We start from the raw sequence: 20,712 nt of genomic DNA, 5'->3' as shown, positions 1-20,712 counted from the left end.
GACCCCAGTCAGCAGGTAACAAAACTTCGTCACTTTGACAGAAGCTCAACAAAACGACTCTTTGAGGAACTGCTGGTTTCGGTGTGTGCGCGCGTGCGTGTCCCTGAGGGGAAACCGCCCCGCTCTTTCCCGTCAAGATATCAGCGCGCGCTTCCTCCGATAGTTCGTTGAAACAAATTCTACGAATTCTTCTCGCGGGATTTGAATATTCATGAAGGCGCGACTTGAATGTAGCCGGTTCAAAACATTGAGCACACGGCTCCGCTGATTGACACGGCTGATTGGACAGTGAGGGCGTAGTGGGCGGGGCTGCGTTAGATAGCTTTAAATAAGGAACAAAACACTGTAGTAGAGCAGCGAAGGCGGTCAACAGAGACGGAGCGGGTTACCAGGGTTTTGACTCTTCTGTGAACGCGTTTCCACCGCATTAACCAGGAGTAAATATATTTAAAGGACTTTTTCTTTGACTTTTCTGGGATTTTAAAAGCATAACGCTTTAATCGGTTAAAGACGGAAAATCATCATTAAAAATCTGAAGAGCTATTCCGCCCACAGAAGAATGGACTTTTATTAACTTCAACTAGACGGAACACTTTATAAAATGCTGGATAAGAGAGCCATGGAGTTCGACTTGGAGGAAGAAGTCCAAGGAAAGAACGGTGAGAACTACAAGAAAGGTTATATGTGTGATTAAACATGTCAAATAAGGACGTGTAAACTGGTTTAATTTGCCTCCAAAACGCAGTAGCTGCTTTTGCACGCTGCAGCCAGACTGCATGCAAAAAAACAGCGATTTTAACAGCCCGCTCAGGGGCTGTGAAACGTTTAAAAAACGCTGAAATTTAAAAAGGGAAACCGTTAAAGGTGGCGCCTTTAAAATATTATATATTAAGTCCCGCTGGATTTGTTGGAGTGCATTGGTCCGACATTATAAACGATTATTTCGGTTATTTTAGTTTAAGAAACTGGAATATCAGACAGATATCCGAGTTGTAAATTAAAAATAATTGTGCGCAGTGACGTTTTTTGTGTACAACGGTAGAAATCTTAAGGTATTTTGAGTTTCTGTTGTCTTGTTGGGGGATGTACGGTCTGTAAGTGTGAGCCATGCACTGATGTGACCCTTGTGTTTTGGCCCTCAGTGAAGGAGCCCTTCCTCAGTCAGTATCGCTGCGGTCCTCTCCTCGGCAGCGGAGGCTTCGGCTCCGTGTTTTCAGGCCAGAGGCTCTCCGATGGACTACAGGTAAATAATACCCGCCTGTGTTTGTTCATTATAAGAGATGCGCCTTTTCTCCGTTATTATTGCTCGAGAATTCGATTTTTATTTAATATTTTACTCCTTTTTTGTCCATCCAGGTTGCCATTAAGCAAATTGCCGTTGACAGAGTTCAAAAGTGGACCAGACTGGTGAGTGATAATTTATTTTTAAACTAAATGTGTACCAAAACGCACGAGGTGTTTTGAGTGACGCCTGTAAACAAAGCTCAGATTGTTTAGCTCCGCCCTCTGCCGGTGGCTCAGGTGAACTGCAGCTGTGGGCGGTGGTTGGGAAATGTGTAACGTCACGGTTTGGTAAATGACACCTCAGGATTTCCCCACTATCACCACCACCTCTTTATTCATTATTATTCATTGCGAATTCATTTGGGTTTCCCCACCAAGGCAAAAAACACCTGAAGCCACCTGCAGGCGAGGATTCAGGGCACAAAAACACCAGGCTGGAGTTTCTGATTTTAAAACCCAAACGTGTGACTCAGAAAGTCCTGAAAACAGAGTCAGTTAATTTGCATACTAGTATCAGTCACTGTGATTTCTGCTATGACTCATTTTAAAACTAGAAATTAAAAAACAAAAACAAAAATTAGGACATGATCTACTTCTACTACTACAGATTATTTCTTTATAATTTATCAATCTTCCTCTTTCCTCCCCCCAGCCAGATGAGGTCAATCCTGTTCCGATGGAGATTGCTCTGCTGCAGCAGCTGTCAGAGGACGGGGGCCACCCTGGGGTCATCCGCATGCTGGACTGGTTCGAGGTGGAGGGGCGGGGCTTCCTGCTGGTGATGGAGAGGCCGCCGCACTGCCAGGATTTGTTCGACTTCATCACGGAGAGAGGAGCGCTGTCAGAAAGCCTCGCACTCAGGTTTGCGCTCCCGTCCGCCACCTTTGAATGATGCTACTGCGTTCTGCTGAGGTCACTGACATTTTCGCTAACGTCCTGGTTCTTTGTTCTTCCCGATAGGATTTTCCATCAGGTGGTCGAAGCGCTTCGATTCATTCACTCCCGCGGCGTCGTGCACCTGGACATCAAAGACGAGAACATAGTGATAGACACGAGAACGATGGATATCAAGATCATAGACTTCGGGTCGGGGGCGGTGCTTAAGGACACGCCGTACAGAGAGTTTCAAGGTACCCAGTCACTCTACACCCATAGCTTCTTCTCAACCTCCCCCTACAAAACCCCTCTCAGTGCCTCCAAGTTTCACGTTGTAACCCTCCTCGTCTCACTTCCTGCGTCCTTAGGAACTCGGGTCTACAGCCCCCCTGAGTGGATCGCATCGCAGTGCTACGAGGCCGTCCCCCTCACCGTCTGGTCTCTGGGGGTTCTGCTCTTTGACATGGTCTGCGGCGACATTCCCTTTGAGCACGACATGGAGATTTACAGAGCCTGCCCCAGTTTCACCAGGCGGGTGTCAAAAGGTGAGCATCAGGTTCTTCTCAACAGGAGTTTCCTCCTGACTGGGGTTCAGGGTCACATGACCCCCTCCTAAATATGTGGTCCAGTTTTTCACATCCTTTCTCTTTTGTTTTTTCCACCAGGATGCCAGTCTCTGATTCGCTGGTGTCTATCCTTCCAGCCGGAGGATCGTCCCACTCTGGAGGAGATTCTGTCGCATCCCTGGATGAAGGCAGGAAATGACAAAGAGGAGGAGGAAGAGGAGAGGGGAGGCCTGCGTGAGGAGCACGGCTCCCTTCCCTGTCAATCCCTTTGAAGTGTCAGGACTCTGGACTGTTAAGGACTTTAGGATCGTCGATTGGGCGCGTTCCTGATCCGTTTCCTGTTTGTCACATTAAACCTGGCGGCACCTTCGTCTGGAAGTCATTTATCTCAGCTGGTTTGCCTATTTATTGATTATTTATTTTGGCCCAGGGTTTGTTCCAGCTGTTCCGGGACTGAAATTTAAAAGTTCGGACGGACAACCGGCTCCCCCTACAGGACGGAGGTCACATAAGTAATCACAACGGAGCTGCTGCTGTGATGGAAGTTGCTGATCTGCAGCTCTTCTGATAATCTTTCAGGTTGTTTGAATCGACTCTGAGGACGACAAACACTGACTTTATTTATTTTATTATTTTTATTTTATTTTTATGTGCCACAGAAGAAATTCGACACAAACACCTGCTGTTACTTTACACCGTGAAGCTGAGTTTTTTGAGGTGATACTGCTTCACTTTAATCTTAACACTGTTTTCAAAGGAAATTCAGCCTCTTTATTTTAATTTTTTAATTTTTTTTTTTAAGCTGAAACCTGCAAGCTGTGACTTTTTTTCAATCACGCTTCAGGTCACTGAGTCACTCTCAGTTTCAGCTTCGATTTATCAGTAAAATGAAAATTCTGTGTTTTTAATATGGAAAAAAGACTTTTTCATTTTCTGATGTGAAGGTGGGGATTTTTTTTTTTTTTTTTCCCACGTCCTGTTTTTGTTGCGGATGTGCTGCCTCTGTAGATACTTATGTATTCGGTTTTTCTATGGTGAAAAGAAGAGAAAGTGAGTCATCGGGGTCACTTGGTTCAGTTTATTTACATTAAATAGAGAGTTTGGATCAAAAGCAAAACAAAACCGATCCAACGTTTGAATAAAAGATTCATTCATTTCATCATGTTGTTCTATTTTTTTGTCTTTATTTAATAATAATAATAATAATAATAATAATAATAATGGATTGCATTTATATAGCACTTTTCGAGACCCTCAAAGCGCTTTACAATTCCACTATTCATTCACTCTCACATTCACACACTGGTGGAGGCAGCTACAGTTGTAGCCACAGCTGCCCTGGGGCAGACTGACAGAAGCGAGGCTGCCATATTGCGCCATCGGCCCCTCTGACCATGTGCTCAGAGCGAACCTGCTCTCACCTGTGAAGACAACGCAGTCCTAGAACTGGACCTCGTAGCTCTTATGTCAACTCCAAACAAGCTGCACGACGCTGGGCTGTGAGCACAGAGTCTGTGTCTGAGCAGTGCTTTTAATTTGCTTTTTCATGTAATAAGCTGCTGCACCAAAACTAAGCAGTTAAATGTCGTTGTTTATATTAAACACTCCTATTAGCTCAGGAGGACTGTGAGGTTATGTCACCTTAGTCTTGTGTCTAAGAGCAGAGATCAGTGTCTGTGAGTGCTGTGGGAGGTGAAGTGGTTTTCCTCGACCTGCCAAAGAAGCCCCGAGGTGAAGCTTCAGAAGAAACTGGTTTGAAACTTGAAGCGCTTGATTGGTGACTTGTTAAAACTGGAAATGCTGCCTCGCTGCACAACATGCAATCAAGAAGAGTTACTGAAATGCACATGAGGTGCTTTACTGCATTACTTTAAGTATGTACTGTACAACAATCCAGCAGGAAAAACTACTTTTACAAAGAGAAACATGAAATATAAAACAATGAATATAGGTATACGTCACAAATATGACATAAAAATGATAACAAGTATTTTTTTAGTCACTTAGTAACTGTAGTGACAGAAATGTCAACAAACTCAAGTGCAACTGTAAGAACCTTTGAGACAAAGTTGTTAATGATATAATTGTTGAATACAAATTTAAATTAATAAGAGGAAAATTCAAAATTTGGGATTTACTGAATTAAAACTGTGAGAGGGAAATTTTTAAATTATCAAATCAAAAACGTCCAAAATAAAATGAAATGATTAACATTAAAGATAAAACTTTACATTTTAATGTAGAAAATCAAATCCATGTAAATAAAAACAGTGCGTGATTACAATGAAATCAATTAAAATTGATTGATTGTAATTAAAAATCGAATAATTATGAGAAGCAATCATGGATATGTCAGCTGCACAATCTCCTGTTTCACCACAACCCAAAGATGCTGTGTTGGACTGAGATCTGCTGCCGGTGGAGGCCGTTTCGTTACAGTGAACTCATCGTCATGTTCAGATGATTTGAGCTTCATGACACAGTGTGTTATCCTGCCTGACGGACCAATCAGAGGACAGATACAGTGTGGTCACTACTCAGGTAGGCAAACAATGGTCAGCTGGGCCTACGTGACCAAAGAGTGCCAAGAAAATATCTCCCACACCATTACATCACCAGCAGCCTGACGCACTGATACAAAGCAAGATAGATGCTTTCATGCAGTTTAGGCCAAATTCTGACTCTAACATCTAAACAATACAGCAACAATAGAGCTGCTGTAGCTCGTGCACTTCAAGGTTCACCGTGCTCTACCCTCACAGATGCTCTTCTGCATACCATGCTTGTAACAAGTAGTTATTTGAGCTACTTTTGCCTTCACCTCAAAGCAGTCTGGCCTTTCCCCTCTGACCTCTGACATCAACGAGTCGTTTCACCTGGATATTTTCTTTTCTATAAACCCTGGAGATGGGTGTGCGGTAAAATCTCAGCAGTAGCCCATCTGGCAACTATGCCACATTCAAAGTCAGTTGAATCACCAGTGTTACTCATTCTGATGCTCAGTTTGAAGGTACAGGAAGCAGATACAAAGAAAACATGAAGAATTAATCAAACATGATGTTTTTGTTGGAGTACCAGCAGAATAAAGAAGCAGAGAGGAAATTATTTGATTAACAAAATTTTCTCCCAAAGTCAAAAACCAACAGACTTAAAAATTCCTTTGTCCCACACGCCATCAGACTGTTTAACTCCTCACTGGAGGGGAGAGGGAGGAGAAACGGGACAAGGGAGGGCGGGAACAACTGAGTTGTAGGTGCTTTTCTACACTGTGCAATATTTGCAATATTTGTTTTTTGTTTTGTCTGTTTTTCTTATATTTGACTGTGCAATAATCACTGTGCAATATACTCACTCAAATGAGCAATCCTATTTATCCATATTGTATATTCTGTATCTATATATGTGTATATATGGTGTATTTATGCTTATATCCTTACTCTCATTCCCCTTAATGTATCAGTAACATGCAACTTCTTTCGGTGCTTTGCTACTGGAAACTGAATTTCCAGGAGGAACCCACCCGAATCGAATCGAATCGAATCGAATCTAACAGTTTAACTGTTTTTTGATTGATCAGGTTTCTTATTAAATAAATAAAGTCATTTTAGTTTTTATTTTAAAAATCATACAGTAAATTAAAATCCAAAACAGCAGACTGCAGTTCATAAAGGTAATCTTTACCCGTATGTGTGTTCGTTCATTGGATAAACGTCTCCTCCATGTTTGACCAGGAGGTGGCGCTGAACACTCAAACCATCTGACAGGCGAGGTCCCACCAGCAGCCAATAGGAATGCTCCCTGCTAAACCTGGAGGATTGTTCGTCTGTTGGTAGAGGAGGAGAGAAGGATGTCTCACTCTGACAGTTTCTCTGGAGCTCCTGGTGTCGGGCAGTTTGTGGTCCTCCCTTCCTGCGCCCCGTTTTCTCCCACAGCGTGAGACCTCCTGCTCGCCGCTCCTGTCTCTGCAGCTGTAGTCTCTTCAGTTCCTGGACACCTCACATATTACACGAAGTATTTTTCTCCTCCTGATGATCCCGGTGGGTCCTCCGGTTGTTCCTCCGCAGCCTCCTCTCTCCTCCAGCCCAGTATTTGTCGGACGGCCCCGGCGCTTTAGGCCGCGCAGTACGTCGCGGAACGGGAGCTCCGGTGGGGTCTAAACTGAGAGCGGGGCTAGCTGGTGGGCTAACGGAGTGTTAGCCGAGCAGGCAGCGGTGTAAGGGCTCGGTTCGCAGGGCAGCACAGGGAGCGCAGCATGGCCGTGGGGGACCTCAGCAAGACGGGAGAGGAGAAGACAGCGACCCGCGGTCAGAGTGAAGGTGAGCAGTCCTCGGAGGGAGAGCCGAGAGCTGGGATAACTTCACACGGCCCTCACGGCTCCGAGCCTGGGTCAGTGGGTGAATAAGACTCGGAGGGATGGAGAGTTTAAAACAATGAAATTGAACTTAACATAAATTAAATATAATAAAGTTTCTCGGTCTGTTTTAGCAGAGTGGTGGAAGCAAGCTAACTACCTGCTAAGCCAACCAGAGTAAACAGACTTAACGACGACTTGAAACTAGTTAACCAGAAAGATTAAACTGTGTGCTAGCTAGCTAATGGCGATAGTCAGGTGTTTATTAAATAAAACTTTAGGTGATTTTAAACGAGTGAAAAACAGCAGCCTCAGCAGGTAGCGGCTAACTCAGCAGCTAACTAGTCCGTGTCTGTTAATGGGCTCTTGCCTGGCTGCTAACGCTAACACACTGCCATGATCAAGGTGCAGTGTGAAGGTGTGTTAGTGAGCGACGGCTGGTGACGTGGACTTTGAGTCCAGCGGAGTTTGTGGTTTACACACACACACACACACACACACACACACACACACAGCACACCTCTGCAGAGAACACACACTCCATTGTGCTCACCCCCCTCCCCCTTAGTGTGTGCGTGTGCGCGCGTGTGTGTGCGTGCATGGCCTCGCAGGCCGGGCCAGCCACGGAGACCTCAGAGCCAGGTGCACTCAGGTAGAAACTTCCAGACACACCCTTGGAATAGCAGAGAACCCGTTCTAGCTGATAAACGGCTCCGAATTGTTTAAAAATGTTGACAAACGTCACACCTTTGGCACACCTGAGTGGCTTCACATACATTAGGACAAGAAATAGACACAGCATGCAAACAGCCACCAGAAGAAGTTCCAAGGAGGAAAAACTGGTCTACTGTTCCATACTTCCACAACAGACGTATGTTCCCACTGGGCCCCTGTGGTTTTACCGGTCTGCATGAAGCTGACATATTCATTACTGCATACACAGAAAAGCAAACAGCTGTGTGATGCTCTTGTTGAGTCTATGCCATGAAGAATTAAGTCAGGTATGAATGTAAACAGGGGTATTAGCAACATGTGCTTAATAAAAAAAAAAAAACCTGTGCTCTTGGTAACGAAGCCTGCTGGGCGTGCAGACATGAGTGAAAGCTCACACTGTCGAGTCCTGCACCACCAACACCACCACTTTCCTTCAGTGTCCCTCAACAAGGTGAAGGTGATGCTGCCTTCCTCCTCGGCTGTTTCCCATGGCCATCTAACGGACCGCATTGGACCATTTGATGGGCCGGTTTTGGCCCCCATGCTGCATGTTTGACACCCCTACAGTACAGTGTTAAAGTTGCTTTCAGATGGAAGTAAAAGATAAGAAAGCTGCTCCTGAGAATCAAGTGAGTGTATTACTGATGGATTAAAAACTTTGCACTGAGGTTTAATTTTCCATTAATGGTAAGCCAATCAGTCAGCCGCATCGTGGCCTGTGGATGCTAAACATGCATCGTGTTAGGCCTGCAGCATATGTTGCCATGGTGATATACCACGCTTATTTTATTTAATGGTTTATTAGTTCATTTCATTTGTTCGGTCCACTCAAGTTCTGTTTGGTTTCTTTGTGGCCCACAAAATACCCCTGATGCAGTCACGTCATCCTAAAGCGGAGCACCTAGACTTTGCTGCTCTTTTGTAAAATCTCTTCCTCGTATGAAAACTGTGGTGAGCCTTATGGTGAGCTCTTGTCCTGTAGTTAACAGACGGTTGAAGTACATCAGCCTGGCTGTCCTCGTGGTCCAGAATGCATCGCTCATCCTCAGCATCCGGTACGTCCGCACGTTGCCAGGCGACCGCTTCTTCACCACGTCGGCCGTGGTGATGGCGGAGGTCCTGAAGGTCCTGACGTGTCTGGTCATCATCCTACTGCAGAAGAGACGTGAGTAAATCCTACTGAGCTGCTTTTTTGGCTGTGGAGTTAGAAGAGTTAGTTGTAGCCTCGCAGGCTTTTGTAGCTGTTCTTGTTTGAAAAAACTGCATCAATTGATTAACTGATCAAAAATACTTAAAAAGATATAATTGATTAATCATCTTAAGGAACTTAAGACATTTTATTCCTGAACTGTACATGCCGAGCTTCTCTTTGCAGTGTTTGATAGACAAAAGAATTAATTTATTTTAGGAGATGATATGAAAATGAGTTACTTGGTTAATTACAGGAATATTCTTTGCTTGTAGCAGTGAGGGACGGCTTTAAATTCAAATAGTGATTTGATTTGGGTGGAGTTAAAACAGCCCTGACCAACAAAGCAGCAGCTTCCTCCTGTTCTAATTATTCATGCTAAATAAATACTCCAAAAAACTAGTATTTCTATTTAAAAACTAACAAGGGCAATTATTTACATTTCATTATGTTTAACCCCAGTTTGGGTATAAGATGCAAAGCAGCCTCCTAACACTAGGGGGCAGCACCCCATCCCTCAATTTTGGGCTACTTACTCGAGCATGGCTTACTTTTTATTGCTGTGATCATAGACCTGAGCTGCTTTGGAGGCTACGATCAAAGATCAGCAGGCACAAAACCAGCCTTTAGCTCCGCCCCTTTCTCTCTGCAGTAAACGTGAAGGAGACGGTGTACTTCCTGATCGACGTCATCGTGGTTCAGTACAAAGACACTCTGAAGCTCGCCGTTCCTTCTCTCATCTACACTCTGCAGAACAACCTGCAGTACGTGGCCATCTCCAACCTGCCGGCCGCCACCTTCCAGGTCAGACCGCGTTCACAGAGAAGGCGCTCGAACCCGCCTCGTCTCTGCATGTCTGTTCTTATCGAAACAGCCGGGTGATTAACGGGTTTGTCGATTGACCGAAACATTTGGCATCTTTTTATAAACTGAAAGGTTTAATCAAACCAATAACGGTGTTCTGGATCTGTTCTGTCATTTGATTCTAGTAGGACATAATCAATATTTCAACAGGAATGAAACTTCTAATACTAATTTTATTTTATACTGTTCATATTTTTGGCATTTTTCAGATATTTTAGGAGCAGTTTTCTTTACACGTTATTATCTTGAGCTGCCAAGTTCTTTAATAACTTGTAAAACTTTTAATGCACAGACTTACAGACACTGAGATTTAATAAATGCTTCAGATCTGTGTACATTCGATTAAACACAGTTAAATGGTGACTTCCTTTCCGTCCCTCAGGTGACCTACCAGCTGAAGATCCTCACCACGGCTCTGTTCAGCGTGCTCATGCTCAGGAAGTCTCTGTCCAGAGTTCAGTGGATTTCTCTGCTGCTGCTGTTTGCCGGCGTCGCCATCGTGCAGGTGAGCTACCGCCACCTGCCGTTCCCCAGAAGCCCTGAAATTTAAGTTAACAAATCAGGCGGCTGCTTTGTGTAGCCACAGTTCACAGAGAGGTTTAAGAGTAAGTGTCTCTGCGGTTTCTGTGGCTCCAACTTTTAATGCTGAAATGAGCTGCTGCGTTTGTGGCGTAGGTGAGGTGGCAGAGGGGGCAGAAAAATGCGGTGGGAGGTGAATAAACAGGGATGGGCGTAGTTAAGCTCTTCAGTCGTAATCGTGTGGGAACCTTTCAGGGACGATGTTCCCCGTAAACATGAAGCCCGGCTCGAACGCTGACGCATTGATCATCTCTCTGCAGGTGCAGCAGGAGGGCAACAAAGAGGCGTCGGTGAAGGACACCTCCACTCAGAACTACACCGTGGGCTTGGTTGCCGTGGTGATCAGCTGCTTGTCGTCGGGATTTGCCGGCGTATACTTTGAGAAGATCCTGAAGGGCAGCTCCGCCTCCGTGTGGGTGAGGAATGTGCAGCTGGGAATCTTCGGCATGGTGCTCGGCCTGCTGGGACTGTGGTGGAATGATGGCGCCGCCGTTGCCGAGCGTGGCTTCCTGTTTGGGTACACCAGCATGGTATGGTGCGTCATCTTCAACCAGGCGTTCGGTGGGCTGCTGGTGGCCCTGGTGGTGAAGTACGCCGACAACATCCTCAAGGGCTTCGCCACCTCCTTCTCCATCATCGTCTCCACGGTGACGTCCATCTACCTGTTCGGCTTCCATGTGGACGTACTCTTCACTGCAGGGGCGGGGCTTGTCATCGGTGCAGTCTACATGTACAGCCTCCCCAAAGCGCCTGCCGGCTCGGCGTCCGCAAGCTCCTCCTCCTCCTCATCTTCCACGTCCGAGAAGACGGACATAGACGCAGAGATGGAGGCGTTTCTGCCAAAGTCAGTGCTGGTGAAGTGATTCCTGTTTCTCTCTGCTCTCTCTCTTTCGGGCATCTCACTTCCTGTGTGCTCTTGGCGGGGTCAAAGGTCAAACTGGGCATCTATCAGAAAGAAAGAGGTTCATCTGCTGCTCACTCACCTGCTTCCTCACCCCTCTGATGGCCTCCCGAGTCATCCTCCTCCTGACGTCCTGCTCGCCTTTTCCACACCTCCTCCTGAGCTCAGCCTTCCCTCCTGGCCTCCTTCTTTCCTTCACCTCCTAACCTCCTCGCCTCATCTGGACTATAGGATACTGCGCTTTCTTCTCCCCCTTCCTTCTCCTTTCTCTGCACCCCTGAACAAAAAACACAGACCTCCTTGCTTCCTTTCTCCTCCTCCAGTAATGTAAAGGAGGAGAAGATGGCCTCCTCAGACCTAAAAACTAAACCACATGCATTGTGATGCAGAGGAGAGCTGCTCCCTCCTGTATCGTCCTCCTTTTTGGAGGATGAGAGGGTGAGGAAGGTTTGGGTTTTTACCCCTCTCTCCCTCTCTTCTATCCTGCTTTTTCCTCCTAATCACTAATCTCTCCTCTCTCCTCCTCAGAGCTCAGGGAGGCGTGTCTCCTCCCTCTGCTGTCCACATCACAACCTAACTGCTCAAAGCACAACGGCAGCAAGAGGAAGAGGAGGAGGAGGATGAGGAAGGAGCCGCAGAGTGTCAGAAACCCTCACCACCCTCAGTCTGTTTTCTCCTCCGCGGCGTCTCGCCAGCTCTGCCTTAAAACTCTTTAGTAAATGAAAAGAGAATCGCCTTACGCTGAATATCGATCATATGTTGATTATTGTTGTTGCTGGTGGAGGACAACGGCAACCGTAGTCTGATGGAAAGTTTTCACTGTGGAGCCCCCGTACATTTAAAGTGTCCTGTTTAAATTCCACCTTAAAACAGGAAAAAGGGACGGTTTCTATGGGAGCCCGAAGTGTAACTTTGAATAAGTAATTTACATGTTTGTATACAAAATGTACAAAGTAGCTTGAAGTGATGTAAGAACTTTTAAAATTCAATACACATTTTTAACCTAAAGGAAGTTCAGTGAAAATCACAACAATTTAAAATAAAAACGCAGCATTTGTAAATAAAAGTCACAGAAATGGAAGCAGAATCGGAAAGTTAAAATTGAGAAAGATAAAGTGATAAAAGTGTCATTATGAAATGCAAGGAAGACAAAACTACAACATTTAATTAAATTCAATCAAAAGGTACATTAAAAATTCAACGTTTTGAAAGTTGAAAGTTATTTAGTCTTATTTTATTTTTCTGCAATAATCAGAAATGAACTAAAGTCATTTATCTGGGCTGTAATGAGCTTTTGGCTCATTTGTAATCGTGTGTTGACTAAAAAAGCTAAATATGTGGAGAAATCATAGTAATGAAGACTAAAACCCTAAATAATTCTCTGCTTTTGTTAAAACCTGCTTCCTTTTTTGTCTTTAATTCCCAAATTGCACAAATTACCGCCCTTTCCTTTTCTCGGCTGCACAGTGAAAACCTCCGGGGTAAATCGTTGCTCCTCCGGGTGCGTCTCCGCTGAGGGACTGTTTGTGTTGGTGCCTTTTCTCCTCATCTGTACAGAAGCCATACGACTGTGTTGGTGTAAAGTTTGCGGTGTACAGTTACGGGACTGTCCGGGAGGCTTTGCTTTATCTGCAGCTCCCGTGTCGGCGGGGAATGTGCTCGTTGATTGGAGCACCTTTAAACTACGATCATAACGTGATGTTTGTTTGTTTTCGCCAAAATGTCCTGCCGCAGGCGTCTTGTTGAAGTAGGCGTCCTGCGGTGGCGTCCTGAATGTTTTTTCTGCTCCTGTTTGTCTCGATCATGTCGAGGCGGTTGTGGGTTTTTATCTTTGTGTGTGTGTCTGAGCTGCTTCTCGGTGTTTACGTCGTTCAGCTTTGGGAGGAGAGGTTGAGTCGTTTTGGTCTCCTGATCTCTGCAGCAGGTTAAGATTCTGTGATTACAGCAAGTTTTGTTTTTCCTCACATCCACCACCGTTGCCGTGTAGCAGTTTGCCTCTGTTGTTGTTCATTTAAATCCTGCCAGCACTTGACGTAACCCCGTCTCTTCACGCTGGCCTGTTTGAGCCCCCGATTGGACTGATCGGTCCGTTAACACTCTCCGTTATCAGCCAATTACATTAGCCATCAAAACATCTGTGTGGAGAAAAGAAAAAGCTCTAAATTAAGAAGGAGCTGGAAGGAAAGCTAGCTGCTCCATCTTTAAAGTCTTTATACAGGCACAGCATTTACTGAACTACATTTCATTTAAAGCAGTTTACAGGTTATTATTGAAAATATAAATCTACTAATAAATTCTACTAAAATCTTGTTGATTAAGCAGCTTAGCATAAGTTTCCGTGTGAAGTGAGATGGTCTGCACTTCAGGTTCTTGTAACTGCAGCTCGTGACAAACTGCAAGAACTGTTACTGATGCTTATATGAAGCGCTATTCACTATAACTGTTTCAGGCTCCACAACACACTATACATGTATGCAGTGGGATGTGGTTATGGATGGAGATGATTGAAAGTTGCTGCTCTCATGAGTCGGCAGCGGAGTCATGTTAACACCACCCACCACCAGTTTGGGCTGCAGCAGCGCCCCATTGCTCTCTCTGTGCAGCAGGAAGTGGATACAAAGGGGAAAGAGAGACGGATGCTAGCATGCGTGGTTCTGTCACGCTCGGTTGTGTCAGAGTAAACACGTATAACCAAATGAGACGTTTGGCAGGCCTGTGGATGCTAACCTGCCTGAGGGGAAGGTGCACTCTGCACATTAATCTGGCTTCGTGTGTGTGGTGTTAAAGTGCCACACATTAACGTCTTGGATTTGTTGTGCGTTCCTCGCAGCAGATCTGTAAAAGCTTCTTACTTAAAAAGGTTTTTTTCCCCAGTGGAATATTTTTCTTGAAAATGTTGCCAGTTTACACTAAAGAAGTTACAGTTCTCCTCACATACAGTTAAACATAAACCACTGATGTGTAAAGATGACAAACTCGCAAATACAAGTTCACTAACTGAACCTCTGATGTTTTTATTGTGTCAGAAAAAAAACCTCAATTAAACCTAAAGTGGGATAAATGTAGCTCACAGTCTGTGAATATTAGGAGCTCGATCATTTCACGGGAAACTGACCTGAGGACGGAGAAACGCGGAGACACAAACACGAAGCCACATCTCCCAAAGCATAAAAATGAACTTTAATTATTTTTCCGATTTCTTCTCATGATGATTGAAGGCTCTTTTTCTGTTTCCAGTGTGAGATTATCAAAATCAAACTGTGAAGGGACAAAAAAACGTTTATTTTCAGTTTTTGTAAAACAAGCAAACAAAAAACCTCCAGCTGACACTTTCTCTCTGGAAGTCTGAAATTAATATCTATCATACATAATAATATATAAGCTGTTTTTATTTAATGTGGGAATCTTTGGGGTGGTGGTGAATGAAAGGAAGAGGAAACCCAGCAGGAAGCTTCAGATTTCAGCCAGAAGAAGCTTTTTGTTCTAAGCTCTTCTTAATGACATAAATTTCTAGTGAAAATGAGTCCTTTGAGTTCTGTGCGTCTAATAAAGGATCATTTCTGCACTTATTAAATGTTATGAATTGATCGTTGTAGATGATCATTTTAATCTCAAACTGACATTAAAATGTCTTTATGTAGATATCAGCTGATTTATATCAGAGGAATTATGATGGGATGTTTATTTTTCATTAAACATCACATCATAAACTTTACATCTTTTTTTTTTTTCAATGTTTTCTTGTGAAAATATAAACTTGAATCCCAATTTTCTCTCTTGCAGTGGCTTTTTCCACCTTTTTAGAATAACAAGACAACATTGATTCTTCTTTATTCACTCGAGGTAGAAACAGTGATAAACATCTACTTCTGCTCTGTAAAATAATCCTGTCACATCTTACAGATTCACAGAAAAATAACTTGTTTGTTCCTCTTTACGTTTACTTTACCTTATTTTTTATCTAGATTAAAAACTAAAATATTGCAAATTATATAAAATAAATTTTATATAGAAAATGATATTGACACAGGCTGATATCACTTTAATTACATGAAAATCCATATTCATTTTATTTGATTTTTTTTCAGCACAGGCTGAAACGCAGATACTCCAAAGTCAGTTTCCAGGTTTTCTCTCCGCTGACGCTCTGCAGCGCCTCCTGCTGGCGGTTTTAAACCACATCCTCGGATCAGATCCTGCTGCGGTTGTTTCCCGAGGTTGGTTTGTCCTCGGTGGAGATCTGCCTGCAGGATCGGGTTTAGTTTCCTCTTCCTGTTGGTTTGAGTTTGTGTGAAATCTGTGTGAGCTGGTTTCATCTCTGATCTGTTTGCACTTGATTGTTGATTTGTATCAATGCCTCTGAATTTGTAAATACTTCCTTTGGTAAAAGTTTTATATAAATGAAGACATGGACTAAAAACTGTGCGGTTTGTCTTAATTTAAAGATCAGTGATAGTGAACGACACACAGTGTCTGCTCTCAGGTTCGAGAGAGACGATTTCTGACAGTATTCGGAAAACTTCGGGAAAAATCTGGGAAATTAGAAGATACAATCATGGAGGAAAAAAGTCTGGACTTCACAAGTCTTTGACCCTCTGTGGGAGTCGGCAGGTAAGGTGTGATATTCCAGCCTTTTATTCCAAATATGGAGACTTTAGTCTTCTTTCTCCCAGTTTTCTCCCAACAGTGCTCCCGATACTCCAGTTAGGAGAACGATTAGTGTTCGGTCTTCTGGAAATCCTCCTCTGTATAAAGTAACCCAGCTCTGTCAGAGAGAGAGAACAGAGCGCAGGGAAAATATGAGAGGCTGGTTTAAACCAACAACACTGTATTTAAACATAAATATTAATATAGAAATATTTGTGATAAGTTTTGAGTTGTTTTTTTTAATTTATGAAAACCTGGTAAAATTGCGAAAAGAACATTTTAAATCTTTTTTTCTGTCTAATTTATTACTTTTGGATATTTTGAGGGTTTTTACAGCTTACATTTTTTTGAAAAACTGTTTATTTTTTATACATAATATAACGTTATAAAAGTTCTCAGAAGTGATCACTCTCTTTATGTGGACATGTGGGGGAATCGGTCCTCAGGTTTAGTTAGATCCACGAAACTTTAACAGGCTAAAGAATTTTGTTCGTCCTTCAGTAAAATGATTTTTTCCGGTAGCGCTAAAAACACCGACTGTAGGGAGATAAGTGACGGTTTTTTAAACGCTTATGGTTAAAGCCACCTGTAACAGTACTGTTGTGTAACTGTAACTTATTTTACCTGTAATTAGTTTTACGTACACTGACCCAGAGACTAAGTTACATGTAAAGAAAACTAACTCATTTGTAGTTGAAACGACTTTGAGATGGTCTGATCTTTCTGACATGGTGTGCGATCCCGCTGGAAGCAGCCATCTAAAGATGGAGCACTGTGGCCGTAAAGGGATGGAGATGGTCAGCAGCAGTGCTCGGGCAGACTGGGGGATGTTTGTGCGGGAAAATCCAGCAGATCATCAGATTCTTAGAAATACTCAGATCAGCTGGTCTGGCACAGAGTCACGTACTTCCCCTTTCTTCTTCACTCTGATGCTCAGTTTGAACTTGAGCGGGTCGTGTTGATCATGTTGATGTTCGACAGTTTGAACCCCGAGTTCTTGGCTCATAGAGATTTCTTTTATATACTTTTATGTAATTACTAGAAACTTTGACCATATTTCATATGAATCTCCAAAAGTTGATTCTGTTCATCTGGACGTAGCGTCTGTGAGCTACGTCCAGATGAACAGAATCAACTTTTGGAGATTTACTTACCTGGATGATTGAGCATCCAGGGATTTAATGTGAGCATTCAACAGAAAACAAGGTCAAACACGAGTCCTCATTGAGTAAAGCTTAAATACTGCAGTGCCCCTGTGATGTAATGAAAAGAAGATTTGAAACATTCAGCGTGTGTTGTAGCAGCCAGGGTGATGTCTTTATCTAACCACCTCCTCCTCCTCCTCCTCCTCCTCTTCTATCTGTTCTGTAGGTGTCCAGGTAAAGAGAAAGGATCCTGAGATGGACCCCTGCCACCACCTGCCTGCTGAGATCCACACATTTCCGAGTACCCCCACTTTCACTCAGAACCACAGCACTCCTCCTGCATCTGCTGCACTAAAGCTAAAGTACTGTAGTCACAAATATTCCTCTCATAGTTTTCAGCTGCTTCTCATAAAGAAAACACTCCAGTGTGCACCATTAGGTGATTATTTGCCTTTAACACAACAAGCACACTCCAACAGCCGATAATGAACAACACACCTGTGGGTTGTTACGCTGTGACACTCATCCATATTTTTTATTCAGCCTTTTAAAGATGTCAGGAGCCAAAGAATAAAACTGAGTTGATGGACTGAATCAAAATGAATTCATTTCAAAAGTAAAGGCAAAAAACAAACAAACCCAAAAACATTTCCTCCAGGAAAGAAAAGTATAGAAAAACCTATTTTAAAAAAATCTAAAGGGAACATTATGACACTAAATCAAAAATATTAAATACTAATACTAAATAAACACTAACACAATTTTTTTTTGTAAAGAAAAACCTTTATTTTTTAAATAAAGCGGTCTATGTCATTTCAAAATAAAATCATTTGTCATTAAATCTGACAAATTTTTATTTTTTGTATTTTATTAAGTCAATTTTTTTGTAGTATATAAATTTAATAAAGAAAATAAGTTTAATATTGGTGATTTCAAAACTGATGACTGAATATTTAGTTTATTTTAACTTGAAAAATCATCAAAGTTCTTTTAGAATAAAATATTATATAAAAAAACACAAAGATACAGGATATGAAGGAACAACATAAAACAAAATGTTATACTTGAATGACTGATTAGGGATTAATTCAGGCTTCGGGTACTGAGGGGAGCTGAATGGTTTGTAATGACCACGTTTGTTTGATCGTGACCAAAGGAATCGTTTTTTGGATGCGTTGGAAAGTTTCAGCTGATCGAAGCATAAGAACTAAAAACGTTTCCTGTACGCTCGGTTTGCACCGACTCGCAGTGATCGTCTGATAAAACAGGAAAGATGAGTTAAAAAAGCAGCTCATAGATGGAAGAGAAAACCATTTCTCTTAAATCAGATGCCAACATGAAACACTAAACACTCCTGGTAACCGCGAGAACGTCATCAACACGTCAAACGTCTTTTTGAAGTCGCTGATGTTCATGCACAGAGCGCCTCTCTGACTCCTTTTCATTGAATGTTGCTGAGGATTTCTACGAAAAGTGCCTTTAAGTGACCGTTTACAGCGTTTCCTCCTCAGCGTGCGACAGTATTTTATGCTTAACAACTGAAAGTTCGACATGTTGTAATCGTATTCGACTCTGTGCCTTAAAGATTTCTCTTTTTTCTGAGATGTTAAAGGAGACCTGTTCTGCTTTTTTCCTTATTTCATGTCATTTTAAATCCAAATGCCACATGCCGAAGTCCTCTACGCCGCAACACTTCGTTTTTTAACAGGAAGTGCACCTCACACATTCTTAGTCCTTCCTCTCAATAGGCTCCCTGACGTTGACCAATCAGGAGAAACCAAGCTTCTTGGGTTTTTCAAACACAAAATGAGCTGAGTGGGCAGTGTAATGCAAAGATGAATTATTTTATGTGAATCATGCAAAGCTACTCTGATAGAGTTCCAGAATAAAAGCTGGAAATAAGCTGAACAGGTCCTCTTAGAGAGAGATCTGAAACTCTTGAGGCCATTAGTTTGAATTCTGTGAAGTGTTTTCATACTAACTGATGTTTCCATTTTTTAAGATATGACAGAGAAATGTTTAAAAAAAAATCTTTGTGAAATTAAACTGATGAAAACGTTCAGTGCCTTTTCATTTCTTATTCAAGAAAAAATCGATGATGTGTTTTTAAAGGTCACAGTTTTATAGACAGGCCCAGTGTTTTTTTTAGAGGCTCAGAAATATTTGGGAAAGTCTCGAAGCCTCCACCCTGGAGATGCAGTGGTTTGATCAGATCGTGAGCCATGTCTCTTATTCTCCGTACTTTCCTTGTTTTCATTCATTTCATTCATCCACAGATTTTTTTCCAGAGCTGTGCCGACTCATTAAAATGTTTTTCTGGGATGTTTGTTCTTGAGTGTAACGGTGGTTTGCACCGTTTCACAAACCCTCTGTATTTCCTGTATTCATGAAGGCATCTCAAAGATGCTCATCTTGATTGATTGATTTAAAGATCTGAGGCTGTGCACATTTACAGATTTACCAGCTAGTATATTTCTCTGTTTATGAGAAACAGAAACTTGAGCTTAACAAAACTTAATCAGCCCAGATTTGCTCATTATAGTGTAAATTTAGACTTCTTACTGCTGAAATGTAATAGCTGGAGTTTGACATGTAATTTGTCTCAGAGCCACCGAGGGGCGACAGAGGACGTTTTTTGAAAGGGAAGGAGGATGATGACCTTTGGAGATTCAGCTCCTCACTGCAACATGAATCCAGATTTTTATCACAAATGGAAACTTAAACAAATCGAACAGAGCCGCCTTCTCATCCGGACTGTGGCTGAATCTGTGGGAAGCGTTATAAAATCCGGGTATTAGGACAAGCCACAGTTTGTGTCCTGTGGTAGCCAAGACCTCCTGGGGGATCATATAAAGCTGTTAATTTAAATGTTTTACATAAAAACAGTTCCTGGTAAAAAGGGTATTTTTTTAAGATCACAGCAAGTTGACTGACTTGATTGACAAAATATCCTGTGTCATTTTTATTCAAATATAACAACAAGAAAAAAATGTTGAAGCGATGCATATTTATCTTCAGACATCTTATGCTGTTCATCATCTGTTTTCAAATGAGGTCATCGTTGTCAGAATGCTCTTCTCTTCGCTGGAACGAAGGAGCAGAGCATCTCTAAGCCCAGATCTTGTCAAACATGAAGCAGATGCGCTGCAGCAGCAGAAGACCACACTGGGAGCTAAAAACTGGAAAAACATTTTCTGCTCCGAGGAGCCGATTTCTGCTCCAACATTTGGATGTTTGGGCGAAAATTTGGTGTAAACAACATGAAACCATCGATCCTGCTTTGTAGCAACAGTTCAGACTCGTGGGGGTACTGTCTTGGCACACTTTGGGTCCCTAGTAACACCTAAGCATCATTTAAACACCACAGCATGCCTGAGTCCTGTTCCTCACCATGTCCATCCCTTTATGACGGCAGGGTACTGTCCTCTGATGGCTGCAGGATGACGCTCACAAAAAAACTCACAAAACTCAGATTATCTCAAACCGTTTTCTTGAACGTGACGATGACTTCGCTCTACTCAAACGGTCACTAGATCTCAAATTTATATAATAATATTTACCTCAAAAGTTGATTCTGTTCATCTGGACGTAGCGTT

The 20,712-nt window shown here is 42.7% G+C and overlaps 2 protein-coding genes across 3 annotated transcripts; both read left to right on the top strand.

The window, feature by feature from the left end:
* Positions 1 to 161: 161 nt before the first annotated feature.
* On the top strand, positions 162 to 3,885 carry pim2 (Pim-2 proto-oncogene, serine/threonine kinase). The gene is made up of 7 exons (XM_086278118.1): positions 162 to 659; positions 1,143 to 1,243; positions 1,357 to 1,407; positions 1,937 to 2,145; positions 2,245 to 2,414; positions 2,529 to 2,705; positions 2,826 to 3,885. The coding sequence occupies exons 1-7, from the start codon at positions 602 to 604 to the stop codon at positions 2,996 to 2,998; spliced, it is 939 nt and encodes a 312-aa protein (XP_086134244.1). The 5' UTR covers positions 162 to 601; the 3' UTR covers positions 2,999 to 3,885.
* Positions 3,886 to 6,545: 2,660 nt separating this feature from the next.
* Positions 6,546 to 19,175, top strand: slc35a2 (solute carrier family 35 member 2). Of its 2 annotated transcripts, none has more exons than XM_086277131.1 (6): positions 6,546 to 7,042; positions 8,774 to 8,956; positions 9,633 to 9,784; positions 10,227 to 10,349; positions 10,684 to 11,267; positions 17,343 to 19,175. In XM_086277131.1, the coding sequence occupies exons 1-6, from the start codon at positions 6,979 to 6,981 to the stop codon at positions 17,368 to 17,370; spliced, it is 1,134 nt and encodes a 377-aa protein (XP_086133257.1). In that variant the 5' UTR covers positions 6,546 to 6,978; the 3' UTR covers positions 17,371 to 19,175. The 2 variants fall into 2 exon arrangements, with proteins under 2 accessions (XP_086133257.1, XP_086133256.1); XM_086277130.1 differs by lacking the exon at positions 17,343 to 19,175 and adding an exon at positions 11,853 to 15,744.
* Positions 19,176 to 20,712: the final 1,537 nt, after the last annotated feature.

This window comes from Aulonocara sp. 'chitande type north' Nkhata Bay, linkage group LG20 (assembly GCF_057382095.1).
Source record: "Aulonocara sp. 'chitande type north' Nkhata Bay isolate Kocher_YH1m ecotype deep benthic linkage group LG20, A_spYH_male_GT1.1, whole genome shotgun sequence".
Taxonomy (NCBI): Eukaryota; Metazoa; Chordata; class Actinopteri; order Cichliformes; family Cichlidae; genus Aulonocara; species Aulonocara sp. 'chitande type north' Nkhata Bay.
The sequence above is the reverse complement of the archived record's forward strand: the minus strand, read 5'-3'. Positions and strand labels throughout refer to the sequence as shown.